We start from the raw sequence: 20,032 nt of genomic DNA, 5'->3' as shown, positions 1-20,032 counted from the left end.
CTTTGTGCTGTAACAGCCAGCAAGCCGAGGGTTGGGTGTAACTTCTGTATAATGGGTACCCTGGTTGCTTAAGTGGCTAGCATGAGTGGATGAGCATCCTAACAAAGTTGACAGATGAGTTCAAGGTTAAGCACAAAACCGACTGCTTTTAAACCCGGGGGGGGGGGGGGGGTTAAGGTGTGTGAAGGCCGTAGGCAGCTGCTCCTTTTGTCCTGAACTTGAAGTTTCCCTGTTACACCTCACATCTAGTTCTGCATGTGCTTACATGTATATGCACCACTGAAACACCTTCGAATATGTTGTATGTATGGTGAAAAGGAGGAAAGATGCCTTCTTCTGCAAGTTGTAATCACCAAAACAAAACAAAAAGTTTGGTTGGAGGAATTTTACATACCTTTTGTCCAAACTACATTCCAACAGTGCAGTTTAACTGGGAGCTTGGTTCAATCTATAAACTGGTTAAAGAATCTGCGTGTGAATCGTTTACTGACATAGAAAGTGTGAAGAATTTGATACAGTGTCTGAAATGACTGAAGGATGAAGTAACTGGCACTGTAAGAGTACACATCTGGCATATTAAATCACGTGTAGCATTGCGCTTGAAAAGCTAAACAATATGGAGAGTAATAACGCCAAAGGAAAAAGAGAATTGTTGCCATGGTACTTGCAGCACACACCTGAGATAGGGCTCTATTGCCAAAAGTAGATCAAGAATTCTCCTATTTTATGATAGTTTGGTGCGTATAAACATTGTTCCACCGCGAAGCTGTGACAATTATGCTGTGAATTACAACAGGGACGTACCTACAGTATTTGGCACCCCACACACAAGAATATTTATTCCACAAATTTGTAAACTGGAAAAAACTAGAAAACTGGAAAAACTAGTTGCCCCCACAGCTTGCCACTCTGCCCACTGAAATGCCTTATACCCCCATATATGCCTTATTCCTCCCTATTTTCCACTCTGCCCCCCCGATATGTGTTAAACTCCCCTATATGCCCCCCCAACTTACCGATTTATCCCTAGTCTTGTCCCCCATTCTCCAGACTCCCTGGTGTCAAGTGGGGGCAGCCGGTGGACGTCTGTGCAATGCACGCAGATAACCTCCGCTGCTGCCGGTACTTGCGCTGCAGGGATCTGAATTTTAGTCTTGTAGTCAGACCTCTATTTAAGGCCTGATTATAAGACGATCTCGAATATAAGAGGAGGGGTAAAAAAAAACCACATCTTATAATCAAGCAAATACGGAATGTTACTTGTTAGGGTCCTAGCAATGAGGGGGTTCCCCTGTACAGCAGAGGATTCCCCGGAGGGGTTCCTGTGACAGCAGTCAGGGGAATCCCACTAGGACCCCTCACATTGCTGTTTTGTACATGAACCAAAAATGATTTTGGTCCATTTGTTTTTGGACACCAAATTTCATCTAGTGCCCTTTTGGGTTTGGCTGATGTACCCCGAGGTTGGCGAGCCCTAGCTAATCCTAACATGGCTGTATTTTTTTTTTTTTACCAGCCATGTTTTTTTCACTTATTTTTTTTGAGCTGAATCACTGGGATTGCTCTGCCTTTAAAACCGCTGAGACCATCTTGCAATTTAAAGCCCTCTCTGCACACCATTAATTAAGCCTAAAACTTCCAAATATTCAAAAAAGGAAGCAAAACCTAAAACAGATTCAAGTATCTGTGACGCTGCTTCTTGTATAAGTCATCCCATCATTGCTATTGCCCATAACTACAAATACTTTTCATGATGTCACCATACATTTCTATGTAAATCCAAAATAAAGAAGCAGAGGCTCAGCACTCAAATGATAAGGTGAGTTTATTTCACGCAGGCAACGTTTCGACACACAGGTCTTTCTCAAGCCTTAGGCTTTTAGACATTTCTATGTACGCCCCCCCATCAATGATTGTCTTCAAGTAGCTAAATTGACTGGCGTGTGCAGTAGATGGCAGTGTTTGCTTATTTTGATGGAGTTTATAAAACTGGTCCAGGCTTCATACAGAAAATAAGTAAAATCTATTTTGTTTCAGTAAAACCAAAAAAACTGGTGTTCGCAAACAGGTGAGTTTAGCATTTGAACTTTCATGTCTAAACATTATGTAGCGTGAAATTGGACCTCTACAATGGGCAGCTATTGTGAGAATAATGCAATGGTTTAACTAGACATGATTCAGGGACAGTAGAAATCCACTGGGGTTAGTGTATCTTTGTGACAACAAAACTAACTTTTTTTTGTTATGCTATTAAAACATGATATATCTACACAAAGCTATAATGCTTAGTTAAGCTGGTAATATATATATATATATATATATATATATATATATATATATATATATAAAATGAGATAAATATTTTAACTACGAAGTAAACCCTGGACACTCAAAAGGTTTGGACTGTAAGCTCTTGTTTACAATCATCTACATCAATCGTAGCAAAGTGCTGATTTTAATTGCCATAAGTAGGTTCATACTACCTAAACTTGACTAGAGACAATTAATATAAAAGGTAAAGTTTTCCATAAAAACAAATATCAATGGTCACCATCTTTGTAAATGTTATGTCACTGGGGGGGGGGATATTGGTTTTACTACAAAGTATTGGCTTTTCTTGTAGCTTTACTAGTATTTTATTGATGTATATAGCGCCATCATATTCCGTAGATCTGTCTACAGCAAATGGCATAACATCCTAATATTTGGGGTGGCGTATATGTGTTTTTAAAGAGCACAATTTCACCAGGTAATCGGTATGTTAAAGAACCTTCTGTTAAGTATAAAAAGTAGATGGGGAGGAAGTGGCGCAGCTTGTTTGACGGCGGTCTGAGAAACGGGGGTAGGACATTCTAAGGTAAGGTTACCTCATCTCTAAAGCTTGATGTCATCGTCTTGCTGTTATTGTATTGTTTGGGTGGATATATATCATTTTAGAGGTGAGCACCTTTTTATTCCAGGTGCATAGCCTATTTTTAACTTTTAACTGAGGTCTAAAGAAACAAGCAATGCATTTGCTTCACTTTAGCATTTAAGAGGTTAAAACATTGAATGTATGTTAAAAACTAGTTTATTATCTTCTGCTGCAATTTCATGTGATAATGTCTTTGATCTATTCCTGTCTAGACTTTTTTTTTTAATTTAGGAGGATCTAATTGTTTGTGGCAATATAACACTTAAAGTCAACCCTTAACCAAAGTCTGGTTAACTCTTACCCTTTGTGCATTTCTGAAAGTTAAACGTACGTTTCTGAATTGTAAAGTCCTCTTTATGACCAAAGGTATTATGCACACTAGACACACTACAGCTTTTTGTAACTTTATCTTAAAAAAAACCAAACCTTGAATTTGGGGATTTTTTTTTTATTGTTTTAGATTCTTTCTAGTGGGAGGAAGTTTTTATTTTTTTTTCCCGTTTTTATTTTGACTTCTACTTTTTTACACTGCTCTCAGTCTTTTAGACCTCCGTTATATCTCTGTTAAACAGAGGATACGGGTGATGATGTCAAGGTGACTGCATAATTATTTTTCATTTACTTTTTATTACTTTTTTTTTTTTTTGAAGGCTCTCAATCTACCTTATTACACAATGACCAGGAAACATTCCTCATTAAAGTATTTGTGCTCATACGGCAGGGGGTCCTCAGAGACTCAGTGTCTCTATTGTGGGGACCAATGTTTCTGGCAGAGTCAGCATTGACAATACAAGAAGGGATTATCTGAAAAGAAGTATGAATAACCGCTCCAAACTTTTTGACCAAAAAACTTTTTGGGCCAAAAATGTACTTTTTATTCCAAACGACTGTGTATGTGATGTTTTTTTTATTGTTTAACTTAATCCCTACATTTGATGCACCCCCAACTGCAATATATTTATGTTTTAAAGCCCTGAAGGGCCGTGCACTGCTAAATCACTACTCGGGGCTTTCTAGAGTGAGCTAAAGAAAATACTTCTCAGCATCTATTCTATAAAGTTTGCAGTTTTATTATTTTTACTAAAAAATGTTAGGGAGATGCCCTGGGGCCCTTTTAGCTTCAACTGCCCTTGTTATATATAGTGTTCAAATGCATTTATGCCCCAGTGTTTTAAGTAATATGTTCTTCGAATAAATTACATTTACACGGTGCTTTAAAGAATCAACACTAAAAAATGTGAAATGACAACTTGTATTTGTTTGTTTGAACCCACTTCCCGTATTTCAGTTTAGAAAGATAGTCAGACACGTTTATGCGTCTAGCACCTGTCTTACTCTAGAATTACAGTGCAGGTGTAGAGTTAAGTGTTCCTTTCAATGGAATGCGATGGACCCCGAGGCCAATACTCTCGTCATCACCTCATCCCTCGGTGAGAATGCCATTGACCTTGAAAGGCAGACGTGTCGGCAATTTGAGAACTCTCATGCTGAGTGACTAATCATATCTCTTGAACAATGCGGTTCCCCTCCAGCGTTTTATCTAATGAAGAATCGCTGTAAAAAAAAAGTATTTAAGAGAAAAATGCTGTGGAAAGGGGTTTTATTGTGGTAAACCATCATTTCATATCTGTGTGTTTTCCACCATAATGTATGCAATTATTCACATGGGCTTCCATAAGTTAGAACTAAATTCTCTGTTGCCTGAGCATTAGCTGTACTAGCAAAGCGACTGTATCATATTTTTCCCCTGCTCGATTGATGTTTAAAAGCTATAAAGCTGCTTAACAGAATACATTGGAAGAAATTATCTTCCTCTGCTGGGCACCATAGCGGGAAACCTCAGAGGGTAGGCTACCGGGCACTCTCCCTCTTCCGACGGAGTGGCGGTTTGAAGGAGTGGGGCTAGCCATGCATTAAGGCAGGCCTAGCCCCTTGATCGGTGGGGTTAGCCATAGCTGTGAGCAATGTCAGGGCTAGTTCCAGATACCGTTAAATGGGTTGGGAGTGGGCACGGCTAAATCTGCTCCCCTACCCTGGTGAACGAGGAGAGCGACTCAGAGACCGGAGGCAAACCCAAAGAGTTCCTAGGTGTGCCGGGCATCAGTCTATTCAAACTCCAGAAGTGTACTAGAGGAATAGCTTGAAAACACCTACCTGGAAGTCAAAATCATACTTATTTTAAAAAGGGGTTCCTTTTACATGTCACAATACTTAATTTAGTTCAGTATACAACTGACTGCTCACTATGGATTGTGTATAGTGGTAATACAGGTCCTTGAGGTACACGTGCGTTTTGAGGTGAAAGAAGGCCCCTAATGGCCTTATCAGCTGTTAATAATGTATGTTACCAATGTATGTAACCACCAGCTTATATTCTGAGCAGAATTGTTTACATTTGCTCAATTAGTGAACGCAAATCAGCACTTTTACATGCTCAATAACAAGATCCGAGACAGAACCATATAGATCAAAAAGGGGATATCCACGTGGCAGGGAGGCCCCAGCGTTTTGTGCTGTGCCACTGTTACAAACTCTTACATCCATTATTGGAATGCCGTAATGCGTCTCGAATACACACAGATATAAACCTTTGAAAAGGGACTTTCCTTTGGGCGTGTAGGCTTTCACGTTTCTAGATCACTCTCCCCTTTTCTTTAACGGGATGTTTTAAGCTGTTTGTTAGATGTTGGCTTACTTGTATTAGCCTTTTTTTATTTTTTTTATTTCATTGTACATATTCTTTCACATAACTGTGATTTAAAGGTAAAAAAGAACAAGTAAGCTATCCATGGAACATTTCCATATGATGCTCTTCAGAATATAAAATGTATTTTAAATTATTTCTGTAAACTATATATTTCATACTATTTTCCAGTTTATTAAGATAGTCTTAATAAATGAAACTGTTTTTTTCATAAATATTCATGCTAACATTTTTCTTTTTACTGCCCTGTGACCTTCATTTTTAGCCAAAACCTGAAGAACGCTGTTGAACGGTGTTCCTCGGATGATCTATATACCTATTGAAGCTATTAATATAGTTTTCCCTTCTTCTGAATTTCCTGTTACACTTAGAGGAATAAAAATGTTTACAGGACACCGCTCCCATCCTTATCAATGACAGCCTGCTCTACCATTTGTTCCAGGTTGTGTCATGCTCTGGCTTCCATCCTGTCTTACTTATGAATTACAGTGCAGGTGTAGAGTTGAGTGTTTCTTCCAGTGGAATGCGATAAACCCCGAGGCATGAGATTATATTAGAGGCATTATACAAACGACCAAGCTACATAAGGCTAGATCATTTTAATTGAAAATTATCGTGGCTCTGCTTTAGCATAATTTAACCCCTTCATGGCCAATGACGTACCAGGTATGTTATGAAAAGATGTTCCTAGAGGACCATGACATACCTGGTACGTCATTTAGAATAGTGATTTCCGTGTCCCAGGATCCAGGTAATTTTTTTTCTGATGCCCCTTGAAGGGGTTAACAACAATAAAATGAAAAAAAAAAAATACAAAGCCTTAATTAAAATCATATAGGAATACATGGTGGTTTTTAAATCAGGGCACGTTAATGAATATATTCATATTTTCACATTCATGCTAGCTGTGGATAATTTATATACCTGTGACTAAATTATTATTATTTTATTTTTAGAAAAAATACATTTAATTTTTTGCTATAAAGCGCCACTTGTCCCATTTTTTTTTAAAATTCTATAATTTGTATGGTGTACGCTAAAAGAGAAGCTGTGAAATTACAGTTCAAAAAAATAGCACAAAATTGCTCTGGTCCTATAGTGTACAGAACCCTGGACATTTAAGTGTTATATGTGGACTTGAACAACACATTTATTACACAAATCCCGCCACTGGGTCATGATTCCCTTACTCCTTGGCCAAGAAAAAGCTATTTACGTATTCATCTTTCCAAGATCTGGCGGATGCCAATTTATGAGTTCTGTACAACTGTACTATCTATTATGCCAATTTAAGCATCTCCCTTGGGTCCCATATTCCAGGTGCGCCATATTGTGAACTGATAGAATCAATTGAACAAAAGAGTCATTGGGTCAACCCTGTATGTGGTGGTTCTTCCTATGATAAATTATAGTAATGCTAATAGTATAACATAAAAAGTTGTTAATCCAGCTTCTTTAGACTCCAATCTTGATGTCCATAGATGTCTATATATCTGGAAGCTGTGTTGCATTTTGTGTAGATGAGTTGAACTTCAATTAGGACTTGACCAATGAATCAAACTAATGTGAGTCCTGGATTGCCATTGATAACTCCTAGAGAACACGTGACCAGACCTAACAGTTGGATTTTTATATGTTTATTACCATTTTTAGAGCATACATGCAGATGACAATTAGAGAGTCATCATTTTATGTATAATCTCAAACCAAATTTGAATGAATGCTCAAGTGTTTTTAGATAGTTGCATGATTACATTTTCTCTATCATGGCACCAGTTGAAGAGAACATAATGTCTAATAATCGAGGTGACCCATTTTTTTTTTTTAAAAAAATCACAATTACAAAAAGAAACGGCACTGTATTACTATAAAATTGATCATTTATGAGCGACTCTGTAGGTTAAATAGTTGCATTTGCATTTACAAACAGACCTCTGCCATCTTCATGAAGACAGTAAAAAAAAGTAATATAAAGTTTTTTCAAATATGTAAAATTCTCACTATATTCTCTGTAAAGCATTGAAAACTGGTCACATCTTTATTCTTTGGTGTAAAAGGGGTCATATGTTAATATAAATCAATGCATCTTTCATTTACATATATACACACAAATTACACAGATATTTACAGCAAATATTTAAACTTGTTTGCCATACAAAGGGTAGAAATGTAGTCCCTCAGAAGAGTTCAGCTATAGAGGGACAACTTTTTGGATGTGTCACAATACGGTCAAAAGAAATCCTGATTTTTTTTTTGTATCAGTCACAACAGGAATATGGCACAGACAAAACACGGCTTTAATTATCTGTAAAGTACGTTAGCTCCAGTAATATATTAATAGAAAGTTGCCTGCTGACCTAAAGTGCAATTACTGTTATGCAGTCACATAAGGCTAGGTCAAGCTGGTGAAGTTCAAAGACCAAACAAAATTTGTCCGACGGTTTGAAAGGCTATCAGAGGAAGAGGAGGAAGGAGAAGTAAGGCAATGGAATGAAAATAAGGGTAACAGCCAAGTGCATCAAGTAAATAAATGTCATTTCTTCCAACACGCAGAAATCCTTGGTCCCATTGTATCCAAATGTAATCGTTGTTAAAGGATGTTTCTTCCTATTTCTAGTCAACGAGGTCTAAATGTAGAACAGTACAAATAAACACAAGTAAAATGTTGGAAAACCAGAAAAGGTGAGTGCTGGCAGATGCGGAATTCCTGCCCTGAGCTTTCTGCTGTACTTCCAATGCCCCCTCAAGCCTTAGAGAGGAGGATGAACATTGGAAAAGAGGCACTTGGTAAGATGTTGCTCTCCTCTCAGGTCTATCTGGACTAGATCCATCACTTGGTCTTTGGCCATTAAAGAGCAGGTACCTCCCTCGGGCATCTTGCTCCATCCTGAAGAGCTCGTATTCTGTGTGAGGCAATCTTATCCCCAAAGCCACACAACCGTTGGTGTGTGTGACATCTTGCTCAACGCCAACTTTCCAAGAACCTTCTGCCCCACATTCGTCTCCATTGAAGACATTTAGTAATGACGCTGTGGCGAAGTCCATAGGCGTCACCTTCATATGATTCACTGTAACAAACAAAACAATGTTAATGAGAGCTTTGATTGAGGTAGGAACTCTATGTTAATAATTTTAGGCAACTAAATGTAAAGCTTCAATGTCCCCCAAATGCACAATTGAAAGAAAAAAAGAAAAAGCAAGTTTCGGTGAATTCCCCCCCCCCCCCCCCCGAGAAAGCAAGCCTTAACATTAGCTTAACCTTTTTATGGGAAAACTAACAGAGCAATAAATTGCTATATTCTCCCAACACTTATATTGATCCAAATAGGACCTTATAATAAAAATAAATCGTGATAGGGACTGCTTCGTAGGTGTAAAATGTCAATAAATATGTCTTAAGAGAACAGGATACAGCTGTCAACCTATGTTAACAGCAATATATATGATATGATGTGCTGGTGAAGAGAATTTATCACTTTAGGGTCGTAAATCACATTTTTTCTTTTGTTGATGCCAATGGCAATGGGTCATTGGAATGCCAACTTCATCATATACATAATTAGAATGATAGGCTATACAAGTGCAAAATTCACAATGTCCTGATCATTTCATCATCAGTATGCAAATTTGATTTGTGTAAATATCTGCTGTAAACGTGGCCAATTTACCTTTAAACACAAACTCTGTCCCGCCCATGACTTTAGAGGAGTGCATGCCACGACTGTAGCGGCCTTTGGCGTAGATGGTAAATGTAGGGTGTTTGCAGATGGGGTCTGAGTAGTGATAGTAATATCCTTCCCAGGTATGATTGTTATCATGGAAGATAAAGTGCCTGGTTAGAAACAGGACTTCTGGGCGAACTTCACACCTCTGGCTGACCCATTCTCCATTCAACCCAATAGTCAGGTCAGCTGTAGGAGGTAATATCGGAGGGTGGTGCTCATCCGAGTGAATGATGATTCTGCAGTTAATGCATGATTGATCGTGATTCTGAAACAAACATACAAAAATAGGGTTTTACATTAAATGGAAGATCAAATGATATATATTTTTCCAAATAGATCATTCATTTGCCTATGGTAATTCATGTATTCCTCATTCCAAAACAGATAAATCCTAAACACAGGCTATTAAAAAATACATCCGTCAAGTAGATTTTTATATGCCTGTTTTCATCTAAGGCAACTGAAGTTTTTCCAGGCAGCAATCACCAAGTCGTTTTTGGCTGTGCTCTTCACAGGCCATTCTGGTAATAGAGGGGTTAAGATTAAGGGACCAAGTGTGTTTGATGTTAAATCAAAGAAGTCTTTGATCTTGATCAGAGCAATGCACTGCCTTCCCATAGAGGAAGTGTCTGCACAGTGCTTTTTGTTGTTACAAGGTTAAAATACATGAAGTGTCAATTCCTTACAGTAGATTGTGGAAACGCACATGTGCATTCATAAAAACACTTATTATAAATGAAGACAAGGAATTCTCAGACAGATACATGCTTGTAAAAGTGATACATGACCAACTGACAAAATAAGAGAGAATATCTTTCCATACATCGTATCATTACATGGTTATCTATGCTTATATATACATACATACATGCACACAGACTTTCGTTCAAAAGTTTGGGGTCACTTAGCTGTTTTCAAGGAAAACAAGGACATTTGCTGTGTAACATAATTGCAAAAGGGATTTCTAATGATCAATTAGCCTTTAAAAAGTAAACTTTAGCTAATGCATTATAATAAATTATAAAATCTAAACAAAATTATCTTTTCTTAAAAAAAAAAAAAATAAATACTACAAAATTATTGCATCCCATCATACAGAACGTATGGTACTCCCTGAGGCGGTTATTTCTATCGATATACTTAGTCTGCGTGCCATATGATCTCTTTGGAGCATGCTAAACCAGCTCAACAGGCCACTTCTGAATTCCTTGGATTAATTAAATAAGTGCTTTATTGCAGCCATTCAAAAGGTAGGAGCTAAATTGGTAATTAAACCCCTTAGGCTATTATAGTCGGTGTATACATTGTTAATAAAGAAGTGCTGAAATCCTGTTTAATCCTTTTATTAATCTTCTTTAATAATAAACCTCAAATAAGGGAAAAGGCTGTTATGCGGAGGCTGTTATGCGGGAACACTAGGATAAATATCAAAGCAGCACGGTGCTTTTTACATGTAATGTTTATGCATGTTAGCCACGGGTCCCAGAATGAAGTCATCTAGGAGTCCAAAATGGTTTATATGTTGGTCCAATTATAATTGAAGGGAATACAGAAAAATGAGTTAAGAAAGAATGATGGATTATTTGAAGGTTCTGCTTGAACAAGCACAGACTGTTTGTTAGGGAAACCATAAACATTGCTTTGTAGTCAAACCTAAAACTATATTATACGGTTTCCCCAACCGTTAGAATATTTGGACTTACTTGGACTTTACTAAGTTTTGGACACGAGTCTTATTCAATGACCATTGCTTCTGTTGCCAATTTTTATAGACATTAAGGGACCTCTTGAAATGTTTGATCATCTCTATGACCTCTTACTCTATAAGTGGCTTTTCTGTGGAATCATAACTAATATCATTTTGTAATTGTAGCATTACATTGGTTGGTACAACGCAATTGCATTTGCCCTTCTATTTTTAATATTTTTCTATAAAAACTAAAAGAACAAAACATTGAATGCATTAATTTACATCACTGCATGGCTTTTTGCCCCACCTTATAAATTACTTAATGTAAGGAAGTTTTAATTGAGAGGGTGGTAAATAAGTGGAACAGCGTCCCAACAGAAGTGGTAGAGATGTATACAGTAAGGGGATTTAAACATGTATGGGGTAGGCATGTGGCTATACTGCATCTAAGACAAGACCAAGGACTCGCGGGCAACAGGACAAGCGGGCAGACTAGATGGGCGAATGATTCTTATCGGCTGTTAAACTGCTGTAATTGACACATTACTAGTGACATTTCCTTCTCATTCTGTGGAACTATTTATTTTGGCTAAAATAAGTAAAGTTCATGACAACTAAAGATTTTGATGGCACATACTGTATACTAAAGGGCTTGTGTTTTGTTCCAGCTGAACATTTTTAAAGCAGATCTATAAGCCAGAACTGCAAAGAATTAGCACAGAGATCAAACGCAATAACGTATGTCTAACATCTGAAAGGAAGCTTTCATTATTACTGGAAACCCATTTTATACAGCAAGCAGTTCCTAGCATAGATATATATATAGCTATGTGAAAATTATATCATAAACAGATATGAAAAGATTATCTGTCCTCAGAAAGTCTCCCGCATGATTACAAGAAGGCAAATATCAATCCACCCATTTATCTTCTATTGAATTATTTTCATCCTTTGTAGCAAGCAGCTTGGGTAACGGCTCCAAATTGTTCCATTTTTAAAGACAGAGTATGATTTATTTTTTGAACATGTCTAAAATAGTTGTGTGTATACAAATAATTATATACAAAGATAAAAAGATGAAACTAACTACCCAAACATATGGAAAACATACTTTTTCTCTACGTTTATCTAAATGGAATAAGGGTAAAGCTAAAGAGTGATGGGTTAAACAGACCTTCTTTAACTAATGAGAATATACACATATCTATCCTATCTATCCTATCTATCTATCTATCTATCTATCTATCTATCTATCTATCTATCTATCTATCTATCTATCTATCTATCCATCTATCTATCTATCTATCTATCTATCTATCTATCTATCTATCTATCTATCTATCTATCTCTCTCTCTCTCTCTCTCTCTCTATATATATATATATATATATATATATATAAATAAATATCTATCTATATCTATCATTGATAAACAGCATTTTTGTTTCCTCTTGAATCATCACAGCAAATGATCTCCATCTGGTTTACACATGGATTTCTGGCAGATCACCTGGCATAACACCTTTCCTGCTTTGGGGATGTTTCAAAAGGTTTCTGACGTTTTCTGTTGGTGTTCTAAGATTCCTTTCATGTTCTAGTTTATCTTTTCGTAGACACATGGAGATATGGACAGAAAAACAGACCAAAGTATGTCTTTTTTTCCTCTCTCTCTAGTACGGTAATCTATAAAGGCATGTGGTCTTAGGTCTTGGCTGAAAGCTGCCCTTCTTTTTAGTAAGGTATGGATGTGTGATTTACCACCTTGAAGCCAGATCTCAGCAGGAATTTGGAATAAAGCCAGCTAGCTCCGAGGCTGATTTTGTGGTTACGGCAACGTGCCATTATTTGGGCACATAAGAGCAGACCTTTCATTATCACTTTTTTTGTAGCTACAGGTGAAGCCACAAACAAGTGCTGAATTATAGGCTTCAGCGGTCATCTTACTGCACATACTTCTTTATTACACAAGAGGTGAAAGACCAAACGGTTGAGGAGGACCCAGGCATAGGCAAGTTGTCCGTGACAAGGTTTGTGAAGGTCCCTAGAACATCATTAAATTGTCCACCAAGGGGTCCTGGGTGGACCAGCCACAATAGTTTTCAATAGAGATTTCCAAACGACATTCAAACATATTGGGTTATAATAACTTAATACTAGTAAGTATTCACTTTCACAATTTCTTGTGAACAGATGTGAAGAAAACATCAACACAAAACATACAAGGATGCAGAAAGATGAGAAACAGGCAGACCAGATGGGCCCAATTTTTCCTAGCTGTTTCTGTGAAAATGTTAAAAGGAGAACTGTCAACTTCAGATCTTTCAGGAAAACTAAATTCATTGATTAGAACTGCCCCCACCTAGTGCCTTTTGCTTTGTTTGGTATGGTCATAGTGAGAGACTATATGGTCTTAGGAAAGTTGATATTGCAAAAAGTTACAAAACTGTTAATGGTTCCTTAACCCCCTCTTTTTACCATGATTTCCATTTTTGTTGTTTGGTGTACTCACACTGATCATACATTGATGTAAGGCCTTCTTTTAAAACCACATAAATACATAAATATATAACATATTACAGTATTAGTGTTCATTTGTATAAAAAAAACTATCCCAAAGTACAAAATAAACTTTTTTTCTATTTCTTGTATGTGTCATTGCTGAATAATAACACAATTTAAGTTTAAAAACATCCCCTGATTAAGTGATCAGAAGTGGATACCGGATAACATGTTACACCGGCATTGCCAGTGAGGTTGACTCCTGCTGACATAGGATGGTCTAGGCCAGGGGTAGGCAACCTTTGGCTCTCCTGATGTTGTGGACTACATCTCCCATAATGCTCTTACAGTCATACTGCTGGCAAAGCATCATGGGAAATGTAATTCACAACATCTGGAGAGCCGCAGGTTGCCTACCCCTGGTCTAGGCTGTCTCTAGACAGCCTGATCTCCAGTCCAGCCTCTGCAAAAATGTACTATTATCTCCAAAGGATCATCATCTTGACCTCTTTTTGTGGAGGAAATACTGAGAACACGAAGTTAAATTAAGCTAGACATAGTTTGCATCATAATTCTTTCTCCCCAATACTTTTTTTGCTTGGAATAAACCTAAACACTTCCAATGCAAATGCTCCAACCGTGAAGACTATATCGTTGATATGGAAGCATGGTATATTGACAAACATGCTTTAAAGCTGAAAGAGCTCGAGCCAAGCTTGACGCAGAGCAGAAAACACTGTGCTTAGAGAGACTGAGGACATACACTATATGGCCAAAAGAATGTGGACACCCTTCCTAATAAAAAAGCTCTCTAGACCTCAGAAGTTCCTTCCCCATCTGAAAAATGGTTGATCCACTATCACAGATAGTAGAACGCATTCATGCATTAATTTTGAGCTCTGCTGCTTGATAAAGGTTTTTAGAAATCTTCATGTTTCCATAAAAATAATAAATCAATATTTGTGGTTTAACACATAGGGATTTGTTTGGAAGTTAGATCTCTTTTTAAAAAAAATAAAGAAATAAAATATATAATAAGCAAATATGTCGCCATCCTTACCTTGGCATTCTGCAATGGAGGCTGGTAACTGGATGGTCGATAATACATCCTCTGGGAGGCATCTGTGTGAATATCCCCAAGAAATAGTTCCTCTACCAGGTGGTCCAGGTTGTGATGCATGTATTGTTTCTCCACACGAATTAACTGCAGTTCATGCATTGCGAAGTTGAGTGCTTTCAAACACCTAAAGCCAGTCTCTTCCCTCCACAGATCATAACCAACATTCACATCCCAGGGTCTATCAGCCGGAACAAAACCAGGACAGGACTGGTTTACTAGCAAAGTGAGTCTTTCTGCCACGGTTTCAGTATGAGGTATAATCTGCACATTGTGGAGTTGGTAATCAGCCTCTGTACCACCTCTTACAATCCATGATGCCTGGCGAAGGCGAATTTTGCCACGGATAACCAGTGTGTACCTTGGGTTGGTACAGTGGTTACTTCCATAATAGAACTGGTAGGCTTTGAACGTATTGTTATTGTAGAACTTGTAGGATCTTGTGATGAATTCTGGCCCAGATCGCACCTCACATCTATAATAACAAGCAGAAGAAAATAAGCCTAAAGGTTTAAGGGATTAAATCTTAATGCCTAAATAAATACATAAGAATTAAACCACTATACACCCTCCGAGATCCCTGTATGGGCAAAAATAGCATGTGTTAGTGTTACATTACTATGGTTATTCCAATAAAAAATACTTTAACAACAGTAAATACTTTTACATTTTTACAGTAAATGACTTAAATTAATTATATTTTTGTATTGATGTATTTCCCTTCTTTCCAATTGTCTCTCACCAACTAAGACATATTTTGATTCTTTGTGATCAAAAAGAAAAAGCTTCGTTGCTTGCATCCCTTTCTGACAGCAAATATTTTATAAAACCAGGCATTATATAAGGTGCTGAAAACAGAGCACCCTTTTGCAATACCATTTGGAACTGTAAAGTTTACATCAGGATCCCAGTCAATCAATCAAAAATATTCTATAGAAAACTGTACTTTCCACTCCAATAGATATAATCATATAATAAACACATAACACAATCATGCAATATTTATTGAATTGATATGATATAATGCAGTATGTGCAGTGGACCCCTTAGTGGCTTAGAATACCCATACTTAATGTAGTGATCTGCTGTCCCCTTTATCTGTAAACGCTTATATAAAATAGATATTCCAGGGTTGCGTTTACCATTAAAGCGGTGATTCACACAAATTTGGCAGACTTTGGACTTGTGCTGTTTTGTCAAAACCAACCAGGGAATGCACTAGAAGATGTGTGGCCTAAGCATCGCGGATATCGCCGTACACAGAAGTTGAATACATCACATTTTTCTTAGACGAATATCCATCATTTCTCAATTTTCTGACTTGATATGCGGACCCCCCTCAGTGGTTTTCTCAAACACGCTGCTTGCTCCTAAATGCCTCTGTATAACACAGCTTCCCTGTGTTTACATAGTCAGCAAGTGGTATGGCACTTGTGGGCAGTGTGGTTTTTAATGAAAGCTCAGATACATTAATGACCACAAAGCATAATAAGGTGGCTTCTACATTTCCAAATGTTAATAGAGCTAACTCTGACAACAAAATTAAAATATGTGAATTATGGCCTCATAGGAATGAATGTGCTGGATTCTAAATTTAAAAGCAAAATGAACAGAAAAAAAGGTTTGCCAAGTACTTCGGAATCCAGACAGCTAGGAAACTCTCCGTAGACTGGTTTCCCTATCGAGTCTCAGGCCAGACCACAAGGAAACAGGAGACAGCTTGTTGTGGTTGGAGAGCCCCACCAACTCAGGAGTGGATCCTGATCTTCAAACCAGAGCAATAGTTGAGCCCGTGTCGTGTTTGCTTGGCGGTTGGGCTGCAGACGTTTTGGGTTAATATTCTGACAGCGGTGGTGAGCTTGGTGCATCATCTAAAAAGCTCACACTTTTTATAACAAAGTATAAACATGAGACATGTTTTACTTTGGGTGTCACATTACTGAGCTTACAGGGAATTCATCATGCAACAATCTTAATGCATGGCTTCAGAGAGGAGACAAAACATGCTTTGTCCATGTCAAGCCAATGCTGTGGGTAAAGAGAAACGATCAATAGAATTAATGATGGGATACTTATAAATCAATGCAGATATGGCACCTCAAATACTCCTTTAAAGAGGAGCCACTGCAGCAGAGCATTTAGCATCACTAACTTTATAATTAAAACTACCTATAGCTTGTGCTTTTTGTCTATTAGTTTAATTACCTTGGAGGTACCGGTATTTCGCTCAAAAGTAGACAGTGACCACTAAAAATGCTACAATCAAAAGTAATGGAAAAATCTGACCGGAAGCATTTCCATGGAGTGCATACAGTCCAAACAGCGCGCGTTAACCTGGTACTCATACGACCAAAAACCAAATCTAGAAATTTGTATAACACTCTTAACTCATTTAACACACTAAATAGATACCAGCATTGGTAGGGTAATAAATAAACTACTATTTTATTATGTGCTAATTTTTTAAACACTTCTTTACTTTGTCAGTATTGCGAGGATTATTTTTTTTAAAAAAACTTTTTTTTCATATTTATAGCTAAGAGGGTCTGCTGAGATTCATGCCAACAGAATTCTGCTAGTCTTAAGGGGTCAAAACCATATTGAAAGATTTTTATTGTTGAACTTGTTACAATGTTGCAAAGGTAAGCAGGAGGTGTTTTGCCATTAAAAGCAGACAGAATTCTGCTGTCATGAAGCCCTGAAGAGATTTTCGAAAAGTCTCTTTAAGCACTTTTAAGAAGTGCTTGGTGCCAGCCCAGTCTTTAAAAAGTATAAATCTTGCTAATGCGGCACTCTAAAATCTTTGCTTCCAGCCTACCTATCCTGTGATGGTCAGGGTGTACATCATTATAGGTGTTCTATACAATATGATTTCCTGATATAATAAAAGTATCAGTGTGACAAAGTGAAATTATACACATGTATGCAGACATTTTTACTGCTAATATAAATAACTGCCCTGTGTAATGCGAGGAGTAATTTCTACAGGGATTTTGAAATCAATTCATGTGACGGCCTAAACCGGCTTGCAATGTGTGCTTATAGTCTGTATAACAGTAATACTACATGTTGAGTATTAGTATTTGTGTGATCTAGTGTAATAAAGAACTATTAGTTCTGTTGAAGCTTGCTAGGACCTCAAGTGTTATTAGATAATGAAAAGCCTTTTTACCCTGTAGAGATCCAATGACCCTCAATATTTGGAGGCATCTGCACAGTGACTCGGGCTCCGTTGTGAAGATGTTTGAGCATGTGGTGACACTGGGACTCTTTATAGGCTCTCAGTGCATTCTTCTCCAGAGATCTCTGGTGTGTCCTCGTGTCTGGTAAAGTAAGAGTGGAGCCTTCTCCCAAGCCTATTGAAACAAAACAAAAATCAGTAAATTCCCCCCTTTCAAATTAGTGCTAAGAATAAATTCTAATCTTTGAAACTTGGTCAGACAATATGTCAAGGATGATGAGTTAAGAAAAGCATCTTGTTCTTCGGGGCTTTCCCTTTCTGCAAGCAGAAATGCAATCTGACTTGCCTGCAATACATGGATGGTTCCCATTGGAAAGGGCCGTTGTAGTCAGTTTGGCTACTGCTAACGAGATTGGCCAAGCTAGGCTTTGGGCTTAAACTCAGACCAGCTCACCCTTCATGTTTAATGAGCAAATTAGTTTGTTCTGTCTTGTTGATTTGCATTAGTTGAAAAATAAAATGTATTTTGATCCATCTAAATTATTTGGGGTAGAGATACAATGTATTATGGGGAGACACCAATGCCCCTGTGCCAATCTAGCAGGGATGTCCAACCTGCGGCCCTCCAGCTGCTGCAGGACTACATATCCAATACTCCTCTGCCAGCCCCTTAACTGAATGGGAACATTATGGGAGATGAAGTCCTGCAGCAGCTAGAGGGCCGCAGGTTGGACACCCCTGCAATATAGCAATGGCACCACATTATCTGATTAAATATGATTCATTTTTAACATGTGAAACTTGAAATGGATTTCAAATCTCAGCACATAGATATGTACACTCGACTTTCAGCCTACCAACTTCAATATGAATGTCTGACTCCAATGGGCCCCAAAGGGCCTCATCGATTAGTGCTCTTGAATTAAACCTCACATTCTGTTTTTACATATTCTATATACATTTATATTGCATCTAGATTGACCTGGACCCTCCTCAACATTTGTTTCTGTAACTTCGTATTGATATGTGATGATGTACTACATGTTGGTTCAAATCAGACGTGGCCACCTAAATATGTGTATGGAGAGAACATGTCAAACCGGAAACACAAGCTCTGCTAAAATAATACGTTTTTTTTTAGGAAACATTCTGCTACATTTCAATGTAAATAAACTTACTATTACAGACTTGCATATGGGTCAGCATTTGCCTTTAATGAAAGATCCTGTCCTTGTCAAAATGATCAATAGGCCCTTTTGTATGATATTTCAGGCTCGTTTGGTTTTATAGCCCCAGTCTGAAACTTCAAATGATATTCAAACCAACTTTTGTTTTTTGTTTAAACCCATAGACAGCAACAGCACTGGCCTAGATAGCTAAATTGCTCTATTCTTTTGAAAATTGTCTCAGAGTTTTGGCCAACATAGCTGGGGTTCGATGAGATTTTCTCCCATCAGACTTTGATGTCCCATCATCCCTGTTTGTGTAAATATGCAGCAATCTGAAGAAAGCATTATGAAAGAGCTCATTGCTGAGAATCGTCACAAAAATAACAAACATAAAAGTTACAGCGAGGAAATTGGTATCATGTGGTTCAGTACATGGATTTATAATAAATAATTCTTTCCGGAATTCTTTCAGAAAATAAAGCAACATGAACATATCCTCTGTTGATTTAGGGCTGATGCTGGCTACACATTATATATGTATGTATGTATATATATATATATATATATATATACTATATAGATAATATAGATATAGACATGTCATTCTGACTGTAACTTTCCTAGCCGTGTCTGCAGCACTGGGGACTATAATAAACTGGTATAAATAAATTATAATTGGAAAAAATTACCTTTATTATAAATAAACAAGACCCTGGATATTCTCATTGTGCTATGTTTTTTTTTGTAACTTGTCTGAATATTATATTTTATGGTATGGTATGGCAATATACACATTAAAAGAAACTTTGATGAAATGACAAAACACAACTGTAACTTTTACAAATATTTATGGCATATATCTACAGTATAGCATTTTTACATAAAACAATTTGGGAACAAATATTAAATCATGTAATCTTTTTTTCACCCTGCCAGAAAGCCACAAACCACTGCGCTCTGATCCATTTCTCTGCTCTCTGTTGAGTTGGCAATGGAAAATAAATTTGTACTGTGCACAGGATGGGAATTAGAGA

The 20,032-nt window shown here is 37.4% G+C and overlaps 1 protein-coding gene across 1 annotated transcript; it reads right to left on the bottom strand.

Moving 5' to 3' along the window:
* Positions 1–7,480: 7,480 nt before the first annotated feature.
* Positions 7,481–18,290, bottom strand: APCDD1 (APC down-regulated 1). Its single transcript, XM_053467857.1, has 5 exons — positions 18,284–18,290; positions 17,821–18,004; positions 14,592–15,123; positions 9,287–9,608; positions 7,481–8,686 (listed from the first exon to the last, which is right to left on the bottom strand). Exons 1-5 carry the CDS (start codon positions 18,288–18,290, stop codon positions 8,232–8,234), a joined length of 1,500 nt encoding a protein of 499 aa, XP_053323832.1. The 3' UTR covers positions 7,481–8,231.
* Positions 18,291–20,032: the final 1,742 nt, after the last annotated feature.

The sequence above is a fragment of the Spea bombifrons genome, chromosome 5, assembly GCF_027358695.1.
Source record: "Spea bombifrons isolate aSpeBom1 chromosome 5, aSpeBom1.2.pri, whole genome shotgun sequence".
Taxonomy (NCBI): Eukaryota; Metazoa; Chordata; class Amphibia; order Anura; family Pelobatidae; genus Spea; species Spea bombifrons.
This window is presented reverse-complemented; position numbering and strand designations above follow the sequence as displayed.